Below are 18,742 nucleotides of genomic sequence, written 5' to 3'. Positions count from 1 at the left end.
GCGGGGGGGCTGCGGTCTGAACGCCCCCAGCGGTTTCCTGGGCGGCGGGTTTTTCGAGGGAAGCGGAGGCAGCCCGGGGAAGGGGGGCGGCGGGGAAGAGGTGGGCGCCTGGCGCAGGCTGACGCTCTGCTTTCGGCTCGGCTCCCCACATTCCAGAACAGGCCCCCAGCCCCATTCACTCAGGACCCCGCCCGGGCAGAGCCTGGCCTTTCTTTCTGCCAGAAGCCCTCTCCTCCAGGCTCTGCAGGCATCCGATTCCCCTGCGGCTGCCCTTCGGCGCACGTGGCCCAGCCGGCCGTCACTCAGACTCGCTGTCCCCAGTCAGCCCCAGGTATCAGTCCCTAGGAAGGTGAACTCCCAGCCGGGGCTTTCGTCCTCCTCTTAGGTCAAACACCGCACCCTCCGGGCATTCACCCACCTCCTGCTACTTCTCCCCCGAATGAAGATCTAGCCGGTCGCCTGAAGATTTGTTAGAACATGCGTTTCTGGGACGCTCCCCTATCCCCAGGAGGCCCCTGCAGGCCCCACACCTGCCCTCCGGTTCCCAATTCCAGTCCGGACCTGGGGGCGGAGGTGGGGGGGCGGCAGGCCCCCCAGGGGCCCTGCCGGGGTTTCGTGGGAGGGGACGGGGCCCCCAGTCAGCGTTTCTTGGCCGCAGCTGTCTCGGTGGTTTGGCGCTGTAAGGGCCCGGAGTTGGGGGGTAGGCGGGAATTTCAAGTCGGGGTTCCCCCCTCTGACTTCAGAGAGAGGTAGGGAACTGTGTGGATCCCGAGAAACGTGGGAGGGGGTCACTGAGGAACTGTCGGGAGGTTCCAGGACTGCCGAGGACCCCGTGGGGAATGGCATTTCGGCCGCTGAAAGACCCAGGTCGGGTCCAGCAAGACGTCGGACAGGACCCCCAGAGGTGGGGGAGGCGGCAGCCCGAGGCGCTGGGCGCCGTTCCCTTCTCTGTACCTAAGGGCTGGTGCCAAGGCGACCGCCCTTCTGTCGCCTCTGGAGGCCTTAGCTCTGCCCTCCCTGGGCCACTCTCCCGCCCCCTCTCTCCTCGGCCATGCCCCTCCTTCCCGAAGCAGCCCCCTCTTCATTTCGCTTGAGCATCTGGCACTGCCGCCTCGCCCCTGGCACAGCCCTTCCCCAGGCTACCGCGACCCCGACGGCAGCAGAAGGGAGGGAGGGAAAAACCCTGGCCTGGACCCCACCGGCTCCGGGCCCTCACCAACCAGAATCTGACCAGCGGGGCGGAGAAGAAAACCCGGAGCAATGACCAGCCTCCGGACCCAAGGGGGACATGGACGATAGGAAAACCCGGAGCGGACTTCTCGAGCGGGAGCGCCCCGCGCCTGCTGCTACCCCCTCCTTCTTATAGCCCCCCTAATTCTCCAGTGAGATAATGTCTGGGGTGGGGGGCTGTTTGGTTTGGCCTTGGCTCTCAGGGGTGCCTCACACTTTCCGCCCCTGGCTGGGGCGCAGGGCAGCAGCCCCGAGGCTGAGTCACGGCCGGAGAGAGGGGAGGGCGGGACCGGGGCTCCGCCCCTCCTCCTGCGCGGGGATCCCGGGTCAGCCCGGGTGAGGGCCAGGGCCCCCCTGGCGCCGCTCATTGTGGTCCAACAGGTTGAGCTGGTGTCCCGCGGAGCCACCTGCTGGAAAGGGAGGGAGGCCCCCTGCAGAGGGGGGTGGGGAGGTGAAAGCGAGTCCGGCTCGGTTCGGCCCGGCCTGCCGCGGGAAGCAGAACCTGACCCGAAGTGTCCGGATTTGATTCCGTTTCACACTAATGGGAGGGGCTCTTTGGGGGTACGCAGCGCTGCAGGCCCCGTTGGAAGAGTCCCTCACAGGCTACCTTCCTCAGTTGGGGGGCACTGAAGTACATATCCTGGTCCCCTCCAAACCCACGCACATATCGTAATATACCCAGGTCCCCTTCGTCACCTGGGTCTCTGAGCGAATCCACGTCAAGAGGTCCCTACCTCGCGGAGACTCAGTTTCTCCACACAGGGAACCCGCAGGATGGAGGCGGGGAGCGGGAGCGCGTCTCCCCCTCCCCCTTCGCGGTCCAGGCCCCTCCCCTCCGACAGTGCCAAGGCCGCATCGGGCACCGGCTGGAGCGCAGAGGCCGCTTGCCCAGGGCGCCGATCCCTCCCCGCGGGGCGCAGTCACGCGTGGGGAGGGACGCAGGGTGCCCGCAGCCCCAACTCCCTGCTCCCTCTGAGGGGGGTAGGGTGGGGCACAGGAGCTGGAGCCCGGGGCCTGCTGGCTTCCCCTCCCCCTACCTCCCGGGGCCCTGACCTGATTATAGCCCCTCACGGGACCCCCTCCCTTGGTCCCCTAAGATCCCGCCTCATCCCCACCTAGCCTGTCGTTCACCTCTCATACCCTTCCCTCCCAAGGTGCTGACCCTACAGAAGCCCCTCCTGGAGGAGTGGGAGTCCTTGATGGGGGTGCTCGGTGCCCCGGCCGCTGCGGACACTACCCCCTCCCCCTTCCCCTCCTCCAGGTTTCAGGCCAGCCCCTCGGCTCCGCCCCTCCCTGGCGGAACGCTGGGAGGGACCCATGTGGGATGGGCGGGTGCTCAGGCCAATGAGTAGGCAGGGCGGTGGAGTGCAGGGGCGGGGCGGAGCCACGGCGGAGGGCTGGATGGGGGTCCGGGGCGGAGCTCAAATTAAGGTGGACTGCGAGAAATAGGGGCTAGAAGAGAGAGAAGGGAGGGAGAAGGAGGGAGAGGGAGGGGGAGAGGAACCGCGGCAGGTGAAGGAAGAAAGAGAGAAGGAAAGAGGGAGGGGAGAGAGGAGGGTAGGAAAGGCTCGCAGAGCAAAGTAAGAGCTTGGAGGAAGGGAGCGAAAAAGGAGGGAGGGACCCATCTGCGCCCTGCAGGGACTGGCTGGACCAAGGGGTTGAAGTTTATGTCCTTATTGGGCGGAGGGAGGGGGGCCTGGGGGGGCGTTTGGTCATTTTGAAATCTCTAGTATAAATGCTTATGTGCTATAAATCATCATTGTACAATGCTAATTGAAATGCCCTGAAATGTTTTATAACATCAACAGTAGAAATACTAGTAATTTCTAGCTTTAGATTTTTTGAACAGTTTTGATTCTCTTCTAAATCACGGATCTCGGCGGCCGAGGGGGGGCGGGCGGCAGGAGGAGGCAGAGGGCTGCGGAGGAGGAGCCCCCCAGCAGAGAGCGGCGAGCGACTGACCGCGGCCTTCTGCCCAGGACCGGAGCAGGGCCCCAAGCCCCCCGGGCCTGGCGGGGGACGCGCTTCTCCCCACACACTGTGCCTCAGCTGCTCCGGCCAGCGGACCCAACAGCGGGGAGGTGAGTGTGCCCCACTTCTGTCTCCCGGCTCGGGGTCCCCCAGATTCCAGACTACTGCAGTGTCCTTCGTCCGTCCTGTGAGTGGGACCCCCCCACACACGCATGCAGACCCGATTCCCACCGCTCCCCTGCCCAGCGCTCTCCCAATACCGCGGCGCTTTGGGGTGACTTCAACCGGCAGGAAAGGTAGAGAAGGGAGCACGGCCGCCCTCGACCCGGGGCAGAGGGTCCCCAGAAACTTTCTCTGCACTTCTGGAATCAGACAGACGGGTGGCTCCGGGATGGAGAGAGGGCGAGGCAGCGCCGAGCGCTCCCCCAGTCTCCCCGGGACTTCAGGGAGAGACCCCCCGACCCCGAGTTGAGGGAATGGAAACGCTGACGGACTCTAACTAGGACAACGCGCTCCCCCCCGCACCGGCGCCCCCTGGCGCGGTGGGTTGGACCCGGGCCAGATGCATGGGGGGTGGGGGGGAGCGCAGGAGGAGCGGCGGCCGGCGGCCGGGGGGAAAGTTACCGGCTGGACTATTCGGTTTCTTGCGCTTTCAGAGCCGCGCTCTCTCTCGGGTAGTGGGGCTCAGCGACAGCCTCCGAGCGACATAGAACGACCCCTCTTTCCGCCGCCCCTCAACCCGAGTCCCACCGCTACCTTTTCAAAGCCAGCGCTTGCCCCCCCAGAACCCGAGAGCTAGGGTGGGCGGCTGGGAAGATTCTACCTACCACCCGCCCGCCCCCCACGGGCGCCGGCGCACCTGCCCCTACCCAGAGTGGGGGTCGCTACTGTGTTGTAGAGCCTACAGTGAGCGCCGCTGGCAGAGGGCTGCCATTCAGAGGGGTGGGGGGCGCTGCTTTCCACTTCCAGTTTTCTCTCCTCCCACCCCACCCCAAGTCAGCGAGCGACGTGTCCCGGCCAGAGCGAGGGGGGGCCGGGAGTGGGGGGGCGGCGTGGGCAGCGGGTTGTGCCCGGACACGTGCCTGCCCAGGCGCCCCGGCCTTGCTGGTGTTTGGAGAGAGGGCGGGTCCCTTGCCCCCCGCCCCGTACAACCCCCACGTATCAAAGGGCGGCTGAGACGTGGTGAGACCTCGGGGCGCCCTGGGGGGGGCGGGGAGCCTGGGTCCGGAGCAGGGGAGGGGCAGAGGCGCGGGTGCTAGCTGACCCACAGGAAACGAGCGCTGCTGACCTAGTTTGGGACACCGGAAGTGGGTGCTGGGGAGAGGGGGAGACCAGCAGGCTGTCCTGGCTTCCGGGCCAGGTGGCGGGCGTTCTTGAATTGACCCCCACCCGAATGCCGTGGAGACCCCTAGCTGCAGCAGAGAATGGGAATGAGTCAGCGCGGCTATTCCCCCTGCCCCCAACTTATTTCTGGAGGAGGGAGACAGTTTATCAGGGGCCAGGGGGCAAGGGGGAGCCCGAGTGGGCAGTGAGGGGTTAAGCCAGGAGGGAACTCTGTGTTCCCGGGGGATGTATGTGTGTGTGGGGGTGAGGCCTGGAGGATCATGGGGTGGCCTCCTGCTCCCCCCACACACCAACTGGTTTGGTCACCCCTGTACCCGCCTGGCACTGCTGGGAGAGCTGGCATGGAGTGGGCATCAGGCTGGAGAGGGACATATTTGCGACTGAGTTTGGGTGGTAGCTAGTGTTCCTCCTCAGTGGCGACTGGGGAGAAGGGCAGGGGGCTCCCCCTGGAGCAGCTGATGAAACAAGAAGAAATCTTTGTCAGTGCCTGCTGTCCCCGTCCCCCTGGGACTCCAGCTCCCCCAGCGTGCCTCTGTTACATGGTTGCTGTGGGCACGATGCAGCCTGCTGGCACCCCCAGACACTGTCCCCTCCCTTGGGTACCACACCCCCAGCCTTAGCCCAGGGGTCAGGAAGGGGTTAATGCCACCTGAAAGGGGCTCTGGGGTAGTGAGAAGGCAGTGCCCACTAGGCGCAGGTGTCAAGGAGAGAGGCCTGCTCTCATAGGGCACGCTCAGCACCACTCGGCTCTGGTGATATGCACCCCAGCGTCTGGGAGGCAGGTGCTGACCTCTTCCCCCATCCCTGTGGTGCCCCCTGGCACCCAGGGCCCCCAGCTCCTCCTGGCCTGGCGCCCGCCCTGGGAGGGCGCGGCGGGCAGCGGGGGCTGGGCTAACAATGCACCATCGGGCCCTTTGTGTGCCTGCACTTGGCACCCTGGGGAAGGGTGGGGGAAGGGGCACAGCGGGCATGGGGGGCGGAGTGCCTCCGAGGTGGGGACAGTGAAGGCTGGGGGAGAGAAGCAGAGAGTGAAAGCAGGTGGGGAGGAAAGGGAAGTAGGTCACGTAGGGCGCTGGCCCCCCGATTCCAAGCCAGGGCCGAGGGACCCAGCCCCGACCCTATGGCTGCCCAGATGGCATCATGCTGCCCAAGGCACAGCCTAGGACTGGGCATTCGGGGTCAGCAGTCACTGCCTAGGGGACTGCTCAGATAGAGGAGGCCTGGCCTGGTAACTGCCTCCTTCTTGGTGTCTTGAGAGACCCAGCTCTGGCCCAAGGCCGAGGCCCCCAGATGGGTAGCGAACGGCTCCAAGCGGGGCGCTGCCTTGGGACAGAAGCCTCTGGGCCTGCTGCAGGGCTTCCTGCCTCCGGCCGCTTGGGTCCCTGACCTTCTGGGAGTTAAGGCTGCCCTGCCACCAGGCCTTGGGGCCTATGCCTGTTTTGCCCTAGGGCTGAAGAGGAGGGTGGGGGAGGAAGGTGGGGACGGATAGGACCCTGGCATGGGGTGTGCCTGCCCTGGCCTCTTCCCCCTCCTTCTGCTGAGTAAACTCGTGAGCAAACTTGACGTTTTGCCCGGACAGTTTGAAGTTGCCTCGCCGCCCCCCCCACCCCCAGTCCTGCCAATACACAGGCGGCCAGGCGCCAAGGCGGGCCTGGGGGGCTGGGGGGAAGGGGTTAGAGCTACTGTAGTCCACCATCAGGGGCTTCGGAGAGGCGAGAGAGACCCCCCCCTCCCCCAGCCAGACCCAGGCCTTGGCAAGCCTTGGCTGGGACCTGTATGCATCTGTCCCAGAGTCTTGGGAAGCCTGGGGAAAGTGGCCTCGAAGCAGAGCCTCTGCCCACTTCTGATTCCCATCCCCACTAAGGAAAGGCACCCAGCTGCCATCTGGCCCCTGAGTTGCCACCTTTAATGTTCACAGGCCGCCAGGCACAGGGGTAAGCGCGCTTAGCAAATTCCACCAGGAGACCAGAGAGGACTGCCCTCTGCATTCCGTCCCACAGCCCGGGGCGGGCGGGAGACCGGTGGCCTTGGCATCTCAGCCCTCTCTTCCCCGAGGCCTCCCGGCTGCCATGGCCTCGGCCCTGAAGGATAGGGTCCTCATTTCCTGGCATGGTTCCCTGACCTCGCACCTGGCCCTCACCCCACACGTACCTCCCTCCACTGACCTCCCTGACACCCGCAGCCCCTTTGCTTGCTGGCATCCCAGAATCACGTCAGCCATCGTAGCGTCCCAGCCAGCAAATACTTGTACCAGATCCAGGGTGTAGGGTGCCCCCAGCAAAAGAGGGCTGGTGGCAGGCGAACTGAGCCAGTGAACCCCCGCCCCCCGCCCCCACCAACAAACACACCAATTTGCTGTCAGTTGACATCACTAATTCCTCTTATGCCTCCCCAGGCCACCAGAATGGCAGGGGGAACTGTCTTCCCAGTCCCCGCCAGGCCTCGGAGTGGGGCTCCACCAGGCCCTTGCTTTAGACCTCATGTCTCTGGCTTCAGTTTCCTTCCTGTTTCCACTGCCCCCCCTCCACTCCTCCCCACCCATATGCCCCTTTCAACAGACATCCTCTCCTCCTTCCTTCCTCCTTTCTCCCCCTTTGCCTGGGAGAAGGGGTCCTCTCCCTCTGTGGACCTCCTAGTCTTTTACCTTTCCTAAACACAGTCCCCTTGGAGGTTTGTGACCAAGTCCTCCCCACCCATCAGCAAGGCTCTGGGGAAGAGAAGAACGCAGGACTACTGAAGGGAACTACAACTCCCAAGGTCCATGCAAAGTAATTGTGATGCATACTGGGAGTTGTAGTCCTCCTGGATCTCTGGATTTGGTTAAGTCTGGAAAGGTTCCTCAATGGGAGTGAAAGCCAGGACGGGGATGAATTGGAACATGGGCACCCTCGGAGTGCCCCCCACCTGGTTCTCGCCATCCCATTCCCCCGTGTCACTATGTACCCGTGAATGACATCCATCTCCTCGGCTGAGACATGCTACCCATTCTCACCTTAGGGCCCCACCCAGCAGATGCCCACACCCTGCCCTGCTGCCCCTGACAGAGGCAAAACAGAGGGGCCCCATCGACTCCCTCCCTGTCCCCTGCCCTCTAGACTGGTTCCCTCCTTTATGGGGATCAAAGGGCAGGCAGCAGCCCCACCCCACTCCCTCGCAGGCTGTGGGCACTGGGGCTCTCAGGAATTGCGAGGACTCTGGTGCCCGAGCAAATCCTTGGGCAGGGGGAATGCGGGAGGCTGGCGTCTGGGGGCGGAGGGAGACCCGGCCCCCACCTCAGCTTGTGGAGCCGTCAGTAGCCGCTGGTCGGGCTGTCCGCAGCTCCTGGGCTCGCTGTGTGCCGGCGAGACGCATGTGCTGCCTCTTGAGGCGATGGCTTGAGAACAGGGTCTTGGGCTCTCTGTAGGACGGAGGGGCCCGGGCCTGCCTAGCTGGCACCAAGGCACAGGGGTGACCCTCCCCCACCCCAGGCCCACAGTTGGCATGGGGCACCAGGAGCAGGGGGGCAGGAGGGAGAGGAGGCCATGACTGCCAGCATCCTGGTGGGCAGGTGCCAACCGGGCCGGGAGCTGGTTGAGGGGCAGCAGGCCAGCGGCATTGAGCCAGCAGCTGTTGGGGGGAAGGGGAGGGGATATTTTGGGGGGCATTTCTGTGGCTCCCCCAGCCCAGCAGGATTTGAGATGGCCTAGTGATTTGGGGACACTAGGGCACCCCTCATTCCAGGAACAAGAGACCCCAGGACTCGTTCGAGGGGAACTTTGTGGCCCACCCATCTCTGGGCTCAGAGCCCTCCTGAGTTGCCCCTCAGGCCCAGGCGGGTCCCACCCAACCGGCCAGGGTGGCAGCGGCTTGCGCAAGGGGTGGGGCTGGGCGCTTCCCAGCAGATGCCCCCTCCTGGCTCCTTCCTCTTTCGGCACCCACAGCTCCCCCCATCTGCCCACCCCCCTCAGGCCAGTTCTGTCCCCTTGATCCCCCTGGCCATCGGGGGCTGGCATGAGTGCTGCCCCCTGGCCTGGTTGGCAGGGGCTGGCGCCCGAGCAAGGAGCTGTGGTATGTGAGTGGGTTTGGGGTGAGGCATGGGGAGGGCGGGGTGCTGCCTTGCCCAGCCCCTGAGGGCCCCGGCCCAGTACAGGGTGGGGAGAATTCGGCCAGCTCCCAGGGGGGCTGAGGGTGCCTACTGGGGTCCGGAGGGCCTCCTTGTGGTCCCCTGTCACACCACATGCCCTGAGGGGCTGGGATCTGGGCACCTGTCACCCCTGGCACTGACTGTCCTGGGTTCCCCTCCTCCCTCTCCTGGCCACTGCCACCTCCTGTCCCTTCCCCTCCCTTCCTCCTTCTGGTCCCACCTCCAGCAGCCTCTCCCGCTGCTCCTCCTCACCTCCGTCCTCCTGGACTGTCCTAGCTCCTACCTTTCCTCCCGCTCACCTTTTCCCCTTTAGGACTGAGTGAGGACGGGCGGGGGTGGGTACAGCTGGGGCTTCAGGCACCACAGGCAGAGACTCTAGGCCCTCTCCCACGCTGCCAGCCCCTGGTAACCCCTCCCTCCAACCTGGGGGGAGGGGGGACAGCACCCAGAGGGTTAAGGCTGCAGGGGGGAGGGGCTGGGCCAGGTCGTGGGCGGCCCCTTTGAAGGAGGGAGCTGGAGCGGGGAACAGCCACCCTACCTGCCCCCCACCCCTCCCAAGCTGCTCCCCCCAGGGGCCAAGAGGAGTTACCGGCAGGGACCCTCAGCGTTCAGGTGAGTAGGCCCTGCGCTGGGCTGGGAGAGCAGGCCCCAAGGGAGGCTCAGGGGCCTAGAATTAGCCAAGGGTCAGAGAGGGACTGAAAAGGAGGCTCGGAAGAGGGTTCCAAACCTCCCTGGGGGGCTCAGGGAGCTGAGGTCCTGGGGAACCAGAGTGTGGGGGCGCTTCAGTGTCCAGGGGACCCGGAGGACAGCGGAGCAGGAGCCGCGGGATTCCTGGGCCAGGGCAGGAGGCTGGACAGGCTGGCAGGGAGCCGGGCTCCGGGGATCGGGCTGGGGTGTCCTCTGGGGCTGGGGGGCTCAGGTTTCTGCCGTCGGCTTGGCGGGTGTGGGGTTACCAGGCGGCTCGGTTACCCAGCTGGGGACACTGGGCCGGGGGGAGGAGGTGGGCACAGGGCAGACCCTGGCACCTTGTGCCGGCTCCTCAGGCCCTGAGGGGAGCTGGCAGTCCCAGGCAGACCCCACCGGGAGCCTCGATGGCCAGGGTCTGCTCAAGCGCCCGGCTACCTGGCCCAGAGTGGGCACCCTCTGGGGAAAGTCCAGCAGGTCCTGGGCTGGAAACTCTGACGGGCACAGAGGCCTAGGCTGCCCCCCCACCCCACATCCGCTCCCACTGTACCCCCCACTCATCCTCCCCAACCGGCCCCCAAATTTTGGTGCCGTGCTTCATCCAGAAGGGGCGCATGGTGCCCTGGTGCAGTCATCCCATGGCAAGACCAGGCCTCGGAGGGCAGGCCAGGCGCCTCGATTTAGATTTAATTCGTCTGCCCTGTCTACACCCGCCGGCCTGGGCAGGAGAGAAGGGATGCGACGGGGAGGAGGTGGGAGAGGCCTGGGGGAGAGAGCTGGGTGCGGGGAGAAGGGAGAGGCTGGGGTGCTTCCCAGGGGGTCTGGGGACACAGGGGTGGCGGAGGAGGCAGGGGCCTGGCGAGGGCCGGGGAAGGGAAGCCGAGGACGAGCAGGGGAGAGGGGACGAGGGTTGGAGAAGGCACCAGGGGTCAAAAGAGGAGGACAAGTAAAGAGGCCAAGAGCGGACAGTGGCTGACGGGCTGGGGTCCCCCCAAGATAAATGGGGGAAGGCTGGGGGGGAGAGAGCTGCCCCATTCCCGCCTCCGCCATCTTTTATCTCCCTCACGGTTCCCTGGTGCCGCCCGAGAGGCCGTGGGCCCAGGCTGGTGTCATGGAGAGAAAACGTGGGCCACACCGAGGTCTCCCTCATGGCGGAGGAGTTGGGAGACGCAGCACCAGGAATTGGGGATTTTGAGGGAGGAGAGGCTTAACCCCCACAGCACCGGGAAGCAGCCAGCTCCCCTTGCCTCCTTCCCCCTTCGTGGCTTGCGGTCTCCCTTCCCCGCCTAGGCCCCCAGGAAGTGTGAGTGCTGGGGGCGGTGAGGTTAGGAGGGGGGAAGCGGCATATGGGGGATGGGGAAGTCATGCACTAGCCTTGGAGGGGCTGGGTGGGGAAGGGACGGCTCCGAAGCGCCTTGGGCATCCCTGGGCGGACGGCCTCTCCCGCAGCCCTTCGCACCTGCCAGGGGCTCTCCGCAGCCCCTCGCCCTGCCTTCCCAGTCGAGCCGTCCCGATGGCTCCAGCCCTGGGCCCCAGAGGCCCTGGGAAGGGGTGGGAGAAGCTGGGGAACTAGGGTTCCTGGGTCCCTGAGGACTTTGGACTGGCCGTCCTATTTCCCCACCCCCCTCTGGTCCAGCCACAGGCCAAAGCTCTGGCTTCGTGCAAACTTAGCTCCAAAAAAACAGGAAGAGAACCTGAAGCTGGAGTTGGGGTGGGAGTCGGGGGGTAGAAAGGAGAAAGAAGTACACGGGAGGGGTGGCTGGCCAGGGGGTGGGAGGTGGGGGGCAGCGGGAGGAGGCCCAGGTCTCTCCATCACTCCTGGCAGGAGGACGTCACAGCCTGGTCCTCATCCTCCCGCGCCCCAAGCCGCTGTACCTGGAGAAGCCCAGCCGGGCCCCTCTCAGGCTCCCTGGCAGAGCCTGGAGGTGGGGGCCCTGGAGCCTGGGAGGGGGGGCTCTGTGTGCCTGTGTCTCAGGCCCATATCTATTTTCTCCGCTGCTAATCCTGGTTCCGCCTGCTGCCCCCCACACTAAGCCTCACTCCCCTAATCCCTAGGGTGTGGGGAAGGGGGGCCAGCTTCACCCAGCTGCCCTGCTCAGGGCTCGTGTCCCTGCTCCTCAGCTGGCTGCAGCCAGCAGCGTCGGCCCTGGCGCCCCCCGGCCCTGCAGAGTCCTGGCCTGCTTTTCCTTTCCCGGCCGGGGCCGGGGCCGGGGCCGGGGCCAGGCCCTTCTGGTTTCTTGGTGGTGACACACCCTGGCAGGTGCCCTGGGCACTGAGGGCCAGCTGATAGGGGCTCCACCTTTGCCCCCCTCCCGCCTTCCTTACCCCAAAGTCTTCCCCCACCGAAGCGGGGCAGGCTTGACTCAGGGCCCAGTTTCAAGAGAGCTGCCCACTGGCTTGGCCGGTCTAGCAGGCCTGACTGAGGGGAGCCTGGGGGGGTGGCGGGAAAGGGGGAGTGATGGGGCGGGGCCCCCCAGTTCTTCCCCCTACCAGGCAAACAGACGGAACAGACCTCGCCTGGTTCGCTGGCACAGCCGCCCCCCCAACCACCACACACACCCATGCCCACAAGGTCTTAGCAAGAGGGGGCATGCCGGGCTGGGTGGGGACGGGCCGCCCTCATGGGACGTCCGGGGGCTGAGCCCTCTGGGGTGCAGAGGTGGGAAGGGTGCCCAAGGTGGGGTGGGCATCCTGGCACCAGTGCCCCACCCTGGCAGAAGGAAAGGGGAGGCCTCCACCCCACGCACCCCTCCCAGATGATGGGGCTAGGAGTGCCCCCTTGGCCTGATTGGCACCAGCATAGTTCCAGGTGGCACCTGAGCTGGCATGGGTGCCAGAGCCCTGAGTAGGGGCTGGAGGAGTTTCCCGGGAGCTAGAAAACCGTGTGAATACCCGCCCTTCCCACGTGTGTCCTCTCTGCGCACCCCCTTCACTGCCACCTCGTGGCCAGGGGCACTGGAGTCGGGCCGAGGGGTTAAACACCCACCCTTGCCCAAGCCCTGTGTGAGCTGAGCAGCGAACCAGCCCGAGCCTGTGACTTGACAGCAGGGTCAGCCAATCAGCACCCCCGCCGCACCAAGTTGCCACAGAGACTATGGGACTGGCCCTGGGGTGGGAGAGAGGAGGCGGGCTTAGCGGCGGGAATGGGTGGGGAGGGAGAGGGATGGGGTGAGCCACGTGCCTGTGGGTGCCCAGCTCCTGGCCAATGGACAGCGAGGGCAGCCCCGCCCATCTCCCTCTGGAGGGACAGGATCCACTCGGGCCCAGGAGGGTGCCCACCGCTGCTTCGGTGGCCACCGCCGCTGCGGCCCTTCTGGTGTTTGCTTGTTCCCGAGTCCTGGAGCCACTGGTCACTTGTACTATGTGTCAAGTTACAGGCAGGAGAACCGAAGGGAACTGGAGAGCTCCCACGCTGCCTGGGCCCCAGGGAGAGGAGCGGTTTGGGGGCTTCGGGTGGGAATAGGGGGCCCTTCTAAGGGTGCCCAGGTGCGGCTCACAAGCAAGGACAGTACATGGGTGCCGCTCACTCAAGGTGTCCGTGCTGGGGTCCTGGCGTGTCGGCGAAGGTGGCAGGCAGGGAGGCAGGCCGAGACAATGCTTTCTTGTGTCCCGAAGAGAAAATCTGTGGCCCTCGACTCCATCAACACCCCCCACCCCCCAAATACCTTTCCCCATCAGTGGCCAGGGCCGAGCAGCCGCTGGGAGCGGCAGAGGGCCCTGGCAGAGCGTCAGCGTGGCTCCTGCGGGGGGTCCTCCAAGTTAGTCTTCGCCATGGCAGCTGAGGAGCCCGCCTCCTGCAGAAAGGAAGCGACTTCTCCAAGGTCATGTGGCTAGCAGTGACCTGACTCTCTAGGGGCGAAGGGAGGGAGGGAGACAGACCTGTCCCCAGGGGGTTTTCCCAGCAGAGGCCATCTGTGCAGTGGAATCTGCCCTCAGGTGAGGCCCTGCTTCTCCCTCTCAAGGCCAGGACATTTACTGAGCCCCTACTGTGCGTCAGGCACGGTGCCACACTAGGTCTCATTTAACTCAGTCACCAGCACACCGGGAGTTGATCGGAAGGGTCCCACAGTCCCCACGAGGAAGGAGGTCCAGAGATTAAATCACTTACTTAAGGTCACAGCGCTAACTAGCGCAGAGCGAAGGTTCAAACTCGAGCCTGGCTGACTCGAGAGCCCAGGTCTTTCCAGGCCCGGCTAGTCTCCAGTTGCTCCAGACCCACCAAATGTCAGGGCTGAAGGGCTGAGCCCTTGGGATTTCCACCCCCACCCCTCCTACAGCTAAGGAGATAGAAGCGCAGAGAAAAACGACTTGCCCAAGGTCATTCAGCGAGCTAGTGGCAGCACCAGGACCAGAGGCAGCTCTCCCCATCTCCAGGCCAGACTCAGCCCCCGCCCGTCCCCCACCACCAGCCTTCGGAGGCCGTGCCTCGAGAGGGAAAGCACAGAGGTCGGAAGATGGACCTCTGGAGAGGGGGCTCCCTGACCAGCCAGGAATGGGCAGGGAGAGGTGGTGGTAGCGGAGGGGTGGGTCTGGAACTTGGCCTATTGGCAGTGGGGGAGGGGGCGGGGACGATGCTTATCTGTGCGGGGCAGGAAGCACCCGCGCCAGCGACACCCCAGCAAAGGCAAAGGCTGGCTGCTCCTTGGCCTTATGGGGGAGGGGAGCGTATGTGTGGGGGGTGCTGGGAGCTGTGTTTCCCTTTTGACCTCAACAAGGGGGCATCTCGAAGGGGACATGCACTTTCAGTGGAGGGGGAGGGCCGGGAGGAAGGAGCTGGGAGCTGCCCGGAGCCCGGTGTGCTGGGCAGACAGCTCAAGTTGAAGCACCTGGCCGGACGCGAGTCTGCAATCTCATCGGCCCCTCTGTGAGCTGTGAGGAGGTTCCATCGCAGACTGCTGTCCTGTCCTGTCCTTCGGCTGACAGGCCGGCTGCCAGAGCCACCCAGAGTCCCTCAGCCAGTTCTTTGTGAGGCCTGAAGCGGGGCCCAGCATCCTCTGTCCTTGTCCCCTGCTTCTTCCAGAGGACAGAAAGGGAGGGAGGAGGGCAGGTGGAGCGGATGGGTCAGCAGGGGGGCGGCCAGAGTCAGCCCCACCCAGGCTGCACAGTGCATGGAGCGGAGTGCAGGCCGGGCCCACGGCCTGCGTTGGTTGGAGCCCTGCTCTGTAACTTCACTGGGAAAGTCACTTCCCCTGTCTACACCTCAGGTTCCTTGTCTGTGACATTAGTGATTCTTGTGATGTTGTAGAAGAGTAAACAGGTATCAAGCGCTTCCAGAAGTATCTGGCATGCGGTCCCCATCCATAAGCCTGTGCTCTGGATCCGCCACCCCCCACCCCCCCACTCCCGCCACAGGGCCGTGCTCCTAACCTCCCCTCTGCTCCCCCCGCAGGAAGAGATGGGGAGCCCCGAGGACGACCTGATCGGGATTCCCTTCCCGGACCACAGCAGTGAGCTCCTGAGCTGCCTCAACGAGCAGCGCCAGCTGGGCCACCTGTGCGACCTCACCATCCGGACGCGAGGCCTGGAGTACCGCACCCACCGGGCCGTGCTGGCTGCCTGCAGCCACTACTTCAAGAAGCTCTTCACGGAGGGTGGCGGCGGAGCCGTCCCCGGGGCTGGGGGCGGCGGGCCGGCCGCCGGGGGAGCAGGGACCGGCGTGTGTGAGCTAGACTTCGTGGGGCCAGAGGCTCTGGGCGCCCTGCTCGAGTTTGCCTACACGGCCACCCTGACCACCAGCAGCGCCAATATGCCGGCGGTGCTCCAGGCCGCCCAGCTGCTGGAGATCCCGTGCGTGATCGCCGCCTGCGTGGAGATCCTGCAGGGCAGCGGCCTGGAAGCTCCCGGCCCGGACGAGGACGACTGCGAGCGAGCCCGCCAGTACCTAGAGGCCTTTGCCACGGCCACGGCCACGGCCACGGCCTCGGGAGTGCCCAACGGTGAAGACAGCCCTCCGCAGGTGCCCCTGCCGCCACCGCCGCCTCCACCGCCTCGGCCCGTTGCCCGCCGGAGCCGGAAGCCCCGAAAAGCTTTCCTGCAGACCAAGGCCCGGGCGAACCATCTCGTGCCCGAGGCGCCTGCTGGGCCCACCCATGCCCTGACCTACGAGGAGGAGGAGGCGACAGGCAGAGTGGGCAGCAGTCGGGGCAGCGGGCTGGGAGACAGCTACAGCCCTCCCACAGGGACCGCCTCCCCGCCGGAGGGGCCCCTGGGCTACGAGCCCTATGAAGGTGAGGAAGAGGAAGAGGAGCTGGTGTACCCCCAGACCTACGGGCTGACGCAGGGCAGCGGGCCCCCGCTGTCCCCGGAGGAGCTGGGCTCAGATGAGGATGCCATCGACCCTGACCTGATGGCCTACCTAAGTTCCCTGCACCAGGACGCCCTGGCACCGGGCCTGGACGGCCAAGACAAGCTGGTGCGCAAGCGCCGCTCCCAGATGCCCCAGGAGTGCCCCGTCTGCCACAAGATCATCCACGGGGCAGGCAAGCTGCCACGCCACATGCGGACCCACACCGGCGAGAAGCCCTTCGCCTGTGAGGTCTGTGGCGTCCGCTTCACCCGGTGAGCGCCAGGGGCAGGGGCTGTGGGGGGGGTGGATGCCGGACCTGAGGGGAGGGCCAGGGGTCACACAGGGAGGGGGAGGCAGGTGATCCAGGGGGTGAGGCAGTACTACAGTGAGGATAGGGAGACCAAGAGAAAGGAGGTCACGTGCATGGGGGGCAATGGGTCTGGGCCAGGAAAGATTCCCGCCTCGCTCTGCTCTCGTCAGGGCAGGTGGCGGCTGGGCCCGCTAAGCTGGGGCAACAATGGGGAAACATGGCGAGGGACGGGAGTGAGGCAAGGCCTGGGAACCTGGCGTGGGTGGCGGGGCGGAGCCCAGGACCCCACTCTGACCGCCACCTTGCCCCTCCCCCGCAGGAATGACAAGCTGAAGATCCACATGCGGAAGCACACGGGCGAGCGCCCGTACTCCTGCCCGCACTGCCCAGCCCGCTTCCTGCACAGCTACGACCTCAAGAACCACATGCACCTGCACACGGGGGACCGGCCCTACGAGTGCCACCTGTGCCACAAGGCTTTCGCCAAGGAGGACCACCTGCAGCGCCACCTCAAGGGCCAGAACTGCCTGGAGGTGCGCACGCGGCGCAGACGCAAGGACGATGCGCCTCCCCACTACCCCCCGCCCTCAGCTACCGCCTCGTCCCCCGCCGACCTCGACCTCTCCAATGGCCACCTGGACACCTTCCGCCTCTCTCTGGCTCGATTCTGGGAGCAGTCAGCCCCCACTGGGCCCCTGGTCTCCACCCCGGGGCCCCCTGATGACGACGAAGAGGAGGGGGCACCCACCACGCCTCAAGCTGAAGGTGCCATGGAGTCCTCTTAAAGAGGGACGAGTGGCCAGGCCTGAGCGGCGCGAGGCGGGGCCTCCCATGCCAAGCAGCGGGAGCCATCGGGACAGGCAGAGCCGGGGTCGGCTTCGGAAGTCAGGCCCTCCTCCCCAGAGCCCTCATTCCAGTCCCCAGATGAGAAGGTTTTGGGGCAGAGGCTCCCCAGATTGGGGTGAGCTCCCAAGGAGTGATCCATATATCATGTATATATTTACAGCTCTATTGTAAAGGTGGGGTGCCTGCCCCCAGCTGCTCCTGGGGAGTAGAAGCAATAATGTATTTGATTTGTGGGGTCCCTCTTCGGCTATGCGGGTTTCTAGGGGTTGGGGGGCTTGGGACCAAAGCCTTGCCCTGCCCCCATGCCCCTTGGGGTTTTGGCTGTGTAAGGGGGTGAAGGACTGCCCCTCCCTTCTGAGACCCCTCCTTCCTGGTTTCTGTTCCCTTTTCCTGGCCGTGAATTATGCAAGGGGGGGCGGCAGAGGAAGGGCAGGTGGCGGAAAGCGAGGTAGAAGCTTGAATGACCAGGGGACTGGGCCTGTAAGGAAGGAGCCATCCCAGTCCCCCTCCGCCCTGCTCCCGGCGCTGAGTCATGGGGTCCTGGAGCAGAAGGGGGCGGGGTGGCCTGATTGGCTCGCCTGCCCCTGGGGGCAGCGGGAGGGGCCCCGCCCAGCTAGGGGTGCCGCTCGCTCGCTCGGCTGTTCTCCTCCGCGGCCCTCCCCTCCCCTCCCGAGTCCCCAGGCAGGGAATGTCTTGTTCCCGCCGCTCCCTCCCCGGGGCCAGAGGGCAGGGCGGGCTGGGCGGTGTCCTCCCCTCCTCCTCCCCCCCCCCCCTCCCCGCCCAGGTGCGAGCCGAGCCGCCACCACCGCTGCCGCCCCTGACTCACGCCGCCCCCGGGCTGGCGCGGCGCGGGGCGTGGGACGGGGCGAGGGGTTGGGGAAGCCGGCGCCACCTGGCGGCCGTGCCCCCACTTCACCGCCCCGCCGGCCAGCGGGCCCCCTCGCCGAGGCTGGGGGGTGAGGGGCCCTGGCCAGCCGGGCTCCCTCTGGGTCCGGTCGGGTCGGGGAGAAGAACCCCCGCCCCCTTCTGAGATCGAGCCGCCGCCCCCTTCTGTACATAGCCTCCTGTGTTGGTCCGTTGGAATCTAGTGTCAGATTTTTAACTACCCAATTCTGCTGGGAGTGGGATGTCTCCCCGTCCCCTTCCTCGCTGGGTGCTGGACCCCCGTCGCGGCCTGGGCTCTGCCTTGCACTATTTCCCCTCCCTGGCCTGACGGCCCCTCCCCCTCTGAAAAGGGGCAGGTTCAGGGGTCGGGTGCTCTCCCTCCCTCCCGTGCACCCCCATGCCCATTTGCACAGCTGCCCAGGTACCCTCAAGAATGGGGGGGTCACAGGGAGGGGGTAGCGGGACCAGTCCCTGTATCTATTTAAAAAGTAATGATGTAATATATTGGGGTAGGGGGAGGTCCTGGCGCCCTGGGCCTCATCTTAGCATTTCAGGTGATGGGGGAGCCCGGGGCTGGGGAGTCCCGGGGCCTAGCCCCAGGGAGTGAGGACAGTGTGGCCTCCCCCTCCCCCCTTGCGGCTTCTCCACTCAGTGCCTTAGGGGGGGAGGCAATCCCCCCTCTCCTGTCCCCCTCCCCTTCCCCTGTCCCCCAACTCGGTGTAAGCCAGAGGAAGAAATAATAATAATTTAAGATTCACACTGTGTCCACCTTCGGTTCCTTTATTTGGGGGTAGGCGGGAGGGATCGGGAGGAGAGGGTGGTAGAGGCAGAGGGCCTGGCATTCCGAAGCTGGAGAGGGGCCGCTTTGGGGCAGAGGACTTGGGGCGAGGGGGTGCGGGGGGGCAGTGGGGCTGAGGGTCGTGGGAACGCTGACAGACGGGGCTGCACGTAAGGGCTACGGCCTGCGCTTCCCCTGCCGAGGCCCCTTCTCCTCATCCAGGTCACTAGGAAGGCAAGGAGGGGGTGGCTCGATGGGTCACCCACGTTCTGTTCACAGGTGCAT

At 65.6% G+C, this 18,742-nt stretch overlaps 1 protein-coding gene across 2 annotated transcripts; it reads left to right on the top strand.

Moving 5' to 3' along the window:
• Nucleotides 1-3,105: 3,105 nt before the first annotated feature.
• Nucleotides 3,106-17,021, top strand: ZBTB7B (zinc finger and BTB domain containing 7B). 2 transcript variants are annotated; one of them, XM_006923549.3, is made up of 3 exons: nt 3,106-3,311; nt 14,742-15,910; nt 16,268-17,021. In XM_006923549.3, exons 2-3 carry the CDS (start codon nt 14,748-14,750, stop codon nt 16,731-16,733), a joined length of 1,629 nt encoding a protein of 542 aa, XP_006923611.1. In that variant the 5' UTR covers nt 3,106-3,311; nt 14,742-14,747; the 3' UTR covers nt 16,734-17,021. The 2 variants fall into 2 exon arrangements, with proteins under 2 accessions (XP_006923611.1, XP_024896664.1); XM_025040896.1 differs by lacking the exon at nt 3,106-3,311 and adding an exon at nt 3,327-4,383.
• Nucleotides 17,022-18,742: the final 1,721 nt, after the last annotated feature.

The sequence above is a fragment of the Pteropus alecto genome, unplaced genomic scaffold, assembly GCF_000325575.1.
Source record: "Pteropus alecto unplaced genomic scaffold, ASM32557v1 scaffold49, whole genome shotgun sequence".
NCBI lineage: Eukaryota > Metazoa > Chordata > Mammalia > Chiroptera > Pteropodidae > Pteropus > Pteropus alecto.
The sequence above is the reverse complement of the archived record's forward strand: the minus strand, read 5'-3'. Positions and strand labels throughout refer to the sequence as shown.

What these genes read in the sequence shown, in the direction of transcription:
- ZBTB7B (XM_006923549.3), top strand. Translation starts at nt 14,748, where the DNA reads ATGGGGAGCCCCGAGGACGACCTGATCGGGATTCCCTTCCCGGACCAC. An exon ending in TGTGGCGTCCGCTTCACCCG is followed by an intron (nt 15,911 to 16,267) that starts GTGAGCGCCAGG and finishes CCTCCCCCGCAG; the next exon opens with GAATGACAAGCTGAAGATCC.